Genomic DNA, 9994 nt, shown 5'->3' on the forward strand with positions numbered 1-9994 from the left:
AGAAGTTTGAAAACAGTTTTTTCCTTATCCTTTTTTTTTCCAGGATCAATCAAGTGTCACCGACGACTCAACTGCTATGGCTTTGTTTTCCTCGCCACAGCCAATCAGTGTCTCGTCATTTAGGGTGGCTGGTATACCGCGCAGAACGATTGGCTTTTAAGTTAAGTATATCCCGCCCACACTGAAAGGAATCAACGAATGGTTGCGTGCGCAGTTTTCGTTGATCCACACATTATCCGCATTGGTTCTCCTCGTTCACATCCACACCAGGGACAGGTTGTAGATCGGCGAAAAGCGCAGCTTCGTATTCACCGCTCTGCCCTCTGGAACCTTTCTCAAGCTCAAGTTCTCTTTGCACTCCAACGTCTCCTGGGTCGGTTGAAGGGCTTCGGAGCAGGAAAAAAAGCACTGCACTCTCCACAATGGCGGCAATTCTCCGATCCCTTTTAAATAAGAAGGTAGAGTAAGATAATGAACGTGCAATATACAACTGTTTGTTTGGTTCAGTGTTTATGCACCAAACTCGGCTAACAACCTGCGCTGTTAGCTAGCAAAGTCACACGTTGTACACAGTCCACTCCTCCTTTTTGCAAGTACATGACAATATATTAAGTGATTGGTCAGCTAACAACAGGCTTTATTTACATCACGTGGACAGATATGATACGTCAGTGGATCATTCAGACGTGCCTCTTGAGACCTTGCACAGACAGTGATTTAAAAGCTCTAAATAATGGTCTGATATGTCATTTCTCACAGGCCCCCCTCCAGCTGGGTCGTATGTGCTACTCATCCTCCTCAGTGGTAAGAGCCATCACTCAGGACCTTTTATAGCTTAGTAGTGGTGCCGTGTTATGCGCTAAGGGCCGTCTCTTCTGATTGTCAGAAGAGTATGCTTGTTTACTTTTGTCAGATTGTGTTACAGCATGACATTTGTTTATAACAGAGTAATATTTGCGTTATTGGAAAAACATATATGTGTGTGTGTATTTTGGTTAAGTTTTTGAATTAGCATAATTTCTAAATGATTTTATTTATCACTTCGAAGTGAGTCTTGGCTAAGAAAGCACAGGATGTCAGACTAAATTCCGAAGCCTTCCACCAAAACCTCAAAAGAGGCAATTTCTTTGCTCATTACAACATTAATTTCTTTGATTATGTTTATTGTGCATGTTTTCAATATTTTTTTGGCTAGTGTTTGAAATCTCAGTCAAAAGTATATCCATCACATCCAGTCAGAGACATCAATTTTTACAGTTGTTTGCACTGCAGCTTTGAATATTAGCTTTTAAGACATCAATGTCAAATGGCCCGTTAAAGGATGCAGTCCCATAGATGAAAATGCAAAGTGGGAAAACTGCAGAGAGGGAAGTTATAATTACTTTTAAATGTATTTTGCAGCAAGGAGCATTGTGTTGCAAGTCATCATTAACAATATATCACTTCAGGAGAGTGGTTGGCTCGGTGTACATGGAGGTCAATATTTGATCACCTTTATTCTTTAACACAGCCTGAACTCTCTTAGGCAGCTTTCTTGTAATTTCTTTAAGTAGTCTTCATGAATAGTTCTCTAGGCTTCTTGAACGACATCAAAGCTCTTCTTTGAATGTTGGCTACCTTTTATTCTGTTCTCTGTCAAGACAATCCCACACTGCTTCAATAATGCTGAGGCCGGGCTCTGGGGAAGCCAGTCCATGACTGATGGTGTTCCATTGTGTGTAGGTGTGTGTTTGCGGGCTTTTTCTTCCTAACCTTTCTAACTTTTACTATATTGGCAGTGTATATGGGATCATTGTCATGCTGAAAAATTAAGCTTTTGCCAATCCAAAGCTTTCCAGTGTTGAATAGTGGAACAAACTAATAGATAAACTGCTGGAAATTGGACTTCCTTCCACCACCTGCCGCTGGATCAGAGACTTCCTCTCAGACCGTGTACAGAGAGTTAGAGTGGGGCCTCATCTTTCCTCAGCCCTCAGCCTCAACACCGGCTCTCCACAAGGCTGTGTACTGAGTCCCCTACTGTACACTCTGTACACACATGACTGTGTTAGTTCCCACCCAGACAACACAGTCATCAAGTTTGCAGATGATACCACTGTGGTGGGGCTCATCTCAGGGGGAGATGAGACTGCATACAGAGCTGAAGTTCAGAGGCTGTCAGATTGGTGTGCAGACAACAACCTGGACCTCAATACCACCAAAACAAAAGAATTGGTAGTTGACTTCAGAAGGAGGAAGTCCGAGCTGCAGCCTGTCAGCATCAACGGGGAGTGCGTGGAAAGGGTCTCCAGTTTCAAGTTTCTGGGTGTGCACATAGACACAGACCTCCAATGGAGCTCTAACACCTCTGCGGTCTTAAAGAAGGCCCAACAGCGTCTCCACTTTCTGAGAATCCTCAGAAAAATGGACCTGAAGAAGGAGCTGCTGACCGTCTTCTACCGCTGCTCCATTGAAAGTGTGCTGACATATTGCATCGGTGTGTGGTTCTCCAGCTGCACCACAGCACACAGAAAGGCACTCCAGAGGGTCATCAACATGGCCCAAAAAATCATTGGACATCCTCTTCCCTCCCTGAAGGACCTATACAGCACTCGCTGTCTCAAGAGGGCACGCAGCATCCTACGGGACTGCACACACCCAGGACACCGGGTGTTTAAGCTGCTGCCGTCTGGCAGGAGGTTCAGGCTGCTGAGGTCCCGAACAAATAGACTCAAGGACAGCTTTTACAACAGGGCAACAGCCCTGATCGATGCAAATAGCTGACCTGACTGGATACCTCCCTGGACTTTTTAGGGGGAGGTAACAATGTTTAAAACGATAACAATAATATTTATATTTATAACAAGGTGCAATAATAATTAATGTGCAATAATAACAGTGTGCAATACACATACACTTATTCTTCTTTTTTATACTAAGTTAATATACTGTGTTGTGTTGTTTGTTACGTTGTGATGTGTCATATCGTGTCGTGTTGTGTTATATGTAGTGCCGACGTAGGACAGTTTTTCCAATTTCATTGTACTACTGTACTATGTATGACTGTGCAATGACAATAAAGAGTTATCTTATCTTATCTTATCTTAAACCCTGATGGTACTTTTCCTGTTTCTTAAGGACATGACTTTCAGATACTGTTCATCTACTGCTGTAGATAATGTTTAGGCCTGCCACTTATTCTTTTGTCTTTCAGTTGTTGAGTTTCCTCTAATTTTTTCAAGGGAACAGTGCACAACATGCCAAGATATGAGACGTTTTGGGCTAATGGCTCTTTAAGAATCACCTTGTAGGTGCAAAACTACTATTTGATGCCAGTTTTTAGCATTTTTTCATTGACTCAACTACAGAAGTAGGAACAAATGATGTGTTTTTGCTACGAGTAACATTCTTCTGGAAGGACTGGACTGTAGCCAGTGTATAAAGAAAAACTTTGTAAGAGTTTCAAAAAGCCTGGAGAACTATTTCTCAAGACTATTCTAAAAAAATCCAATAAAATGAATAAATAAATAAATATGTCTCTTCGGTAGCAAAATATAAAGAAAAGTGGCTCAGGACTCTTGCACATTTTATATATGTTAAAGTTTAATAGATTCCCGGTGTTATTTTTTCTTTTTTTTTTCTCAAACTGAAGCTGTCTATTTTTCTGTCAGTCGACTGCTGCAGTGCTAATGGATATAGACCTTGACTTTTCCAGTGCATACGCACTGTATACTAAAAATCTATCTTGAGTTAGGAGGAGGAATGGGATTGGAACACGGGTAATGTAGCATGGAAGATGTACAGCTTTGCTTGGAAATGTCTGAGGCAAACTTAAATTAAACAATTCAAAATGAACCTGTAACACAGCTGAGTGCATGCAAAGTGAAGTAGAGCAAAATGCCTTGGAAAATAACTGCATATGTTGTGGTGATGAATGGATGCGATGGCGACTGATGCATCCAGATTGAATCATATGCTTCTTTGATCTTCTAGCCCACCACCAAGCTGTTCATCGATGGCAAGTTTGTCGAGTCCAACACGTCTGAGTGGCTTGACATCCACAACCCTGTAAGTATTCATAGATGAACTGTGCCCAGCCTGCACAGAGGCTGGAGTAATGCGATCTGGCTGCAAGTATACAGTATAAAATTTGTTGTAGTAACTTGTGAATATTGGATGGAATAAATAAGTCCTGATTTGTCAAATTTTAATTGCCTAATATGTAAAACGACAGAAATCTGAGCCCAGTCTACACAACCCGTCATGCTTTATATCCTCCAAGAGACGAGACTAGTGCATAGCTTGTCAGATACTAGCCTCTTGCAAAACAGTGATGAGCGATTGTAGCATGAAAAGATATTCATCTACTTCCACCGCATAAGGATAAAAATAAATGTTTTTTGTTATTAATATTAATGAAATGATGCACATGCAAATAATGACTTCCCCTGCTCTCAGTTTGCTTGTCTGATTGTCTTTATGGACCGTGTCCTGTTCTGCAGGCCACTAATGAAGTGGTGGGACGTGTTCCTAAAGCTACACAGGAGGAGATGCTGGCAGCTGTGGACTCCTGCTCCAGAGCCTTTCGCTCCTGGTCCGAGACCTCCATCCTCAGCCGGCAGCAGATCTTCCTGCGCTACCAACAGCTCATCAAGGACAACATTGTAGGGAGATGGGTCACATATATGTCAAAATAATTTATTGATTTTGTTGAAATAATTCTCTCTAAATTCTTCTTCTAACATTTCAGAAAGAGCTGGCTAAGATCATCACTTTGGAACAGGGCAAAACTCTGGCTGATGCAGAGGGAGACGTATTTAGAGGACTGCGTAAGTAACGCATTGACTCGACTTTTAGTCTTCCTTTTAGTCTTTGGCGTCCTGATTAGATTAGTCCTGCTGTAGATATAGATAAGATCAAATTCCTCAAGTGAAGCAGTTTATACAACAGTCAACACTCTATGCAAAAAGGGACATTGAGCTTTAATTTAAAAGTGGACAGTAGTAATAGTTGGGCCATATTAGAGGCTTTAACCGCTTTTAATAAGGCTTTAGTTCCAAGAAGAAAAAGGCTGCAATGCTTTTGCAGCAGTACAATAATAACTCCTGATGTTAAAGTGTGTTCCTGTCTTCTGTAAAACACTTTTCACACTATGCTTTTAGCTGCACTCTATTTAAAGATAATTACGCAGCTTCCTTTGCTGAGGTGCACTCGTTCATTCTGGCAGCCTTGCATCAACGGGAATCATGTTTGGAAATTAAGGGCTGTGTGCGGTTGCAGACGAAGGAATTAATTTTTGTTTATTACAACACGCAGCTGCCAAGTAATTTTTTTTTGTTTCCTTTTTTTGTTCTTGGTGTTGATCCCAGTTTCAGGATGCCTAAATTATTCTTGCAGGCTAACTTTTCTATTATCAGCTGAAAGACAGGCTACATGTGCAGGTGCGCTGCAAGTACCGGGGCTAATGGTGCTTGAAATACTTACAAGTTTTATTACAGTTTTTTCATGGGAAATGGAGCTGGCAGGCTTTTCTTTTTTTAATCTTAAGAGGCAAATGTGTAAATTTCAATAATGGACTCATCAGTTAACTGTGTATGTGTTATTTCAGATTGCTTATCTAGGCACTTTGTTATTGGCTGACTTCCTAAATCCTTTTCTTGCTCATTCCTCAGAGGTGGTTGAACACGCCTGCAGCATTACATCCCTCATGCTGGGGGAAACCTTACCCTCCATCACCAAGGACATGGACACCTACACCTACCGCCTGCCCATCGGAGTGTGTGCCGGCATCGCCCCTTTCAACTTCCCCGCCATGATTCCTCTGTGGATGTTCCCTGTCGGGATGGTGTGCGGAAACACCTACCTGATGAAGCCCTCTGAGCGAGTCCCAGGCTGCACCATGCTTTTGGCCAAAATGCTCCAGGATGCCGGAGCACCAGATGGTACACTCAACATAATCCACGGACAGCATGCAGGTGAGTGCGTAATTCCCTGCTCATTGAGGAGCTCACAGTCTGTGTGTGTCATAAACAATAGAGAAAGGTCCAAGGATGAGTCAAACATTAATCATATACCCTTCTGGCAATATGTAGATAAGATATTTCCATAAACTGTGCAGCCTATATCTGTAAGTAATCTACAGGCATTGTTGAAGCAGGAGAATTTGAATCTCCGTATCAGTGCTCGTATATTGTGCCCTGAGGGTGTGACACAGAAGAACAGAAAATATTGACTTTTTTCCTTGTTTGTGCAGCGGTAAACTTCATCTGTGACCACCCGGCCATCAAAGCCATCAGTTTTGTGGGCTCCAACCAGGCTGGAGAGTACATCTACGAGCGGGGCTCAAAGAATGGCAAGAGAGTGCAGTCCAACATGGTATTCACAGACCGAATATGCTCTTCTTACACTGGCAGTGTTTAGATGGCACATGGTGACAGTAAATAATGGGGCAAGAATCAGCTGCCTCTCCAGTCAGGTCTTTGTCCTTGGTTGAAGTCCAACTCTTAATTGCTTTGGACAGCAGCTGGCAGCTGTAGTCCTTGTCCTGCTCTGAAGCTGGGTGACTTTGGTGTAACAAGATACAAACCAGCTTCTTGTGCTGGTTAGAGTGGCGCTTGAGTATGTAGAGCGACGCCTGTGAATCAAGTCCTTGACTGACACAAGAGCAGCAAAATAAGAGCAAAAAGCGCACCTAATAGTAAGTCTGTTGTGCTATCTGGGAAGAAAAATTAACAATTATTTGCAAAAATAAAGAAATAGTCGGGTGGATTGCAGGTATGTTGGTCTTGAGCTGGGAAACATACCTGCCAGATCTCATCTATAGTAAGTCCGTGTCTGGGAAATCCTGATGGAACTTAGTTTTATTTATTCATTTATTTTTTAGACTATTTTTTAAAAATTGTTATTACTAATATGAATGAAAATGGGTAGTGGTCTATTTCCTGTTGCTGTTACCAAGACAGTGATTAAATCCTCTGCTGTCAGTCACTGGGATTTGTAGCATATGTGATTAGCGCTCTTATGTCTCTGTTTGATGTTCTGCACTCTTTTGGAGTGAAATCATACAGATTTTGTATCCTACATATTGCATTTAGGGTGCCAAGAACCATGGTGTGGTGATGCCTGATGCCAACAAAGAGAACACCATCAACCAGCTAGTGGGCGCTGCTTTTGGAGCAGCTGGCCAGCGCTGCATGGCTCTCTCCACTGCTATTTTTGTTGGGGAGTCTCGTGAATGGCTCCCAGAGCTGGTGCAGCGCTCTAAATCGCTCCGCGTAAACTCAGGTAACTTGTTGTGTAACCGTATCGCCATGAAAAATAAATAAATAAATTACGTCAGTTGGCATGCATACTGCCGTTTTTCTTACACGTCAAAATGTGTGTTTTAGGTGATCAGCCTGGGGCAGATGTGGGTCCCTTGATCACCCCAGAAGCCAAAGCCAGGGTAGAGTCTCTGATCCAGAGTGGGGTTGATGAAGGTGCCAAGCTGCTGCTGGACGGGAGAAATGTTAAAGTCAAAGGATATGAAAATGGAAACTTTGTAGGACCTACCATCTTAGCTGGTGTTATGGTGAGCTGAGAACTTTTAATTTGGGTCAGATGCTATTAAAGTAATGTTAAACTAAACTGTCTAGAATGTTTTAATGTAATAACTTTTTTTGTTTTTGGTAGGTGCTGTAATTATCTGAGGCAAAAATAAATGATCGCTTCAATCAGTTCAGTGTCTTTGATTAGGGTTGTTGGAAATGAAACAAAATCAGTCCTCATCTCCTTGAATGTGACCACAGATTTTGATTTTCCCCTCCTGCTGAGCACATCTTTAGAACAGACCTCTGTGAAAATTCAGATTTTTGGCTTTAAAAGTAGATTTAAAAATGCTTTTATTCGTAAGCCTGAACGTTTGAATCTTCAACAAGCAGCCCTCTCAGCATGAGAGTCCCCCCCCGATCCGTTCTGGTTTCTGGTTATAAGTGTTGAGTGTCACACAAAGCTGACCTTAAAATAGAAAGTAGCTGTAAGTGCTGTGAAATGCATTTAAAGCAGTTTTTCACCTTTCTTCCCCGACACAAACCTGCTCGTGCTTTGTTCTGTTAAGAATTCCTTTGTAGAGTTTGAAGTCCTGATCGTTTTCCCTCTGCTGTTCTTTTCAGCCCAACATGAAATGTTACAAAGAAGAGATCTTTGGACCGGTCCTTGTTGTCCTGGAGGCCGACAGCCTGGACGAAGCCATTTCTTTAATCAACCGAAACCCTTACGGTAACGGCACGGCCATCTTTACCACCAATGGAGCCACAGCTCGCAAATACACACATGAGGTGGACGTCGGCCAGGTGAGAGACTTTAAAACATGAAGCTCTTTATTTGCTGAAGATATAGTTTCAAACAAGCGTGTTAACCGGCCACCTTTGTGGTATTTCAGGCCACGGTGAGTCACCTGTTTGAGCCTTGGATGAGTAAGCGGGTTTGCGTGGGAGGCGCTTTATTTCTGAAAAAGTAAAGCAGACATGTGAAGTGGGAATGTTTTTATTGGAGTGAAGCTGGTTTTACACTGCCAGCTGAAACTATGTCATATATTACCTGCCAATGCATTAAAACATGGACGAATCCCAAATGTGTGGATTAGTGCAGCAGGAGCCAAGTTGTAGTTCATCTTTGGACTGGCTGATAATTGAATGCTGGTCCAGTGGTGCTGATAGGCTCCTTAAATGTATATTCACGGGTCTGTTTTTATTGAAACTGTATGTTGATCTTGGATTTTAAACACCAGGCCTTACTCCCTTTGTAAGCTGGCCAAATTAAACAAATTATGCTTTGATCATTGTTGTATTTCTAGCCTGCAATAGATTTGTGTTTTCATAATCCACACATGCGTTTTTATAGATTGGTGTGAATGTGCCCATCCCCGTCCCACTCCCCATGTTCTCCTTCACTGGTTCCAGAGGTTCATTCAGGGGAGATACCAACTTCTATGGCAAGCAGGTAAATAGCAGAAGTAGTTTATTATCCCCTCAGATCATTGCTGTTCCCTCCACTGAAGTATTGAAAGAGCACAATGCAGACACTTTGTCATGTGCTAGATAGCTCACTGACATATCTGTTATCACTTTACCACTAGGGCATCCAATTCTACACTCAGATCAAGACTATTACGTCGCAGTGGAAGGCTGAGGATGCCACTCTGACAAGCCCGGCTGTCACAATGCCAACCATGGGACGCTAAGCTAAACTGACAGTGCATCTAACCTTCAGAGACTTCTTACATGCCTTAAGAAGCCCAACGAGGGATTGGAAGTGGTTACGATATCTTTTGATTGGTCAAATGTTCATACTGAGGATGATTACTTAGTGACTGGGCAGCAAAGAAAACGAATGTCAGGATTTACAAAGTTAAAACAAATACCGGTCACAATTTACATCTTTAGAAGTGAAGATAAAAAATGGACTTAATCAGTGATGCTGTGAATCTGTACATTGGTTTATTGCGTATTTTTTTGAACCCATTTTTCTCCTCACTTCCTGTACAGAGCAGTGGGATCATGACTTCATAGTGGCTAGTCCTTTTTCATGATCCGTTGAGTGCCGTGAAAGCACAAAGATCAGCGATTCTGACGCCGAGTAGTTACAGCAAATGTCTTCCACTGTTATCCCCTGTGTGTTTCATTAGCTTCATCGGTTCAATATGTGAATAGGCAAAAGCCTACATGAGAACATGGACACAGACATTTCCTCACTTCAGTGAAACTGACATAATGGTTGCAGCACTTGCTTTTTTACATGATCAGTGTACCCTGCTGTATACTGTCCAATGTGGAGATTAGTGTGCGTGTCAAATTAAAGTTCACAGTTTTATACTGTACTGTCATAGTATTGGTCATGGGTTAAATATATTTCATGTCAAATATATTCTTTATTAACCATTACGATGGCATTTATAGTATGAAACTGTGCTGCAGTTAGTGTGGCTACTTGACTGAATAAAGCCACTATAACAGGACTCAGTTGTGGTGTGATTTCT

At 42.0% G+C, this 9994-nt stretch overlaps 1 protein-coding gene across 1 annotated transcript; it reads left to right on the forward strand.

The window, feature by feature from the left end:
* The first annotated feature begins 325 nt into the window (after positions 1-325).
* Positions 326-9973, forward strand: LOC101483143 (methylmalonate-semialdehyde/malonate-semialdehyde dehydrogenase [acylating], mitochondrial). Its single transcript, XM_004542121.5, has 12 exons — positions 326-458; positions 760-804; positions 3973-4047; positions 4482-4643; positions 4730-4808; positions 5652-5954; positions 6233-6354; positions 7074-7263; positions 7368-7549; positions 8130-8309; positions 8860-8958; positions 9095-9973. Exons 1-12 carry the CDS (start codon positions 423-425, stop codon positions 9197-9199), a joined length of 1578 nt encoding a protein of 525 aa, XP_004542178.1. The 5' UTR covers positions 326-422; the 3' UTR covers positions 9200-9973.
* Positions 9974-9994: the final 21 nt, after the last annotated feature.

The sequence above is a fragment of the Maylandia zebra genome, linkage group LG15, assembly GCF_041146795.1.
Source record: "Maylandia zebra isolate NMK-2024a linkage group LG15, Mzebra_GT3a, whole genome shotgun sequence".
Lineage (NCBI taxonomy): Eukaryota > Metazoa > Chordata > Actinopteri > Cichliformes > Cichlidae > Maylandia > Maylandia zebra.

Bases quoted from the DNA above. Each gene is read 5' to 3' on its own strand.
- LOC101483143 (XM_004542121.5), top strand. From the start codon at position 423: ATGGCGGCAATTCTCCGATCCCTTTTAAATAAGAAG. The intron at 459-759 runs GTAGAGTAAGAT...CATTTCTCACAG, and splicing joins GATCCCTTTTAAATAAGAAG to GCCCCCCTCCAGCTGGGTCG. The intron at 7,264-7,367 runs GTAACTTGTTGT...TGTGTGTTTTAG, and splicing joins ATCGCTCCGCGTAAACTCAG to GTGATCAGCCTGGGGCAGAT.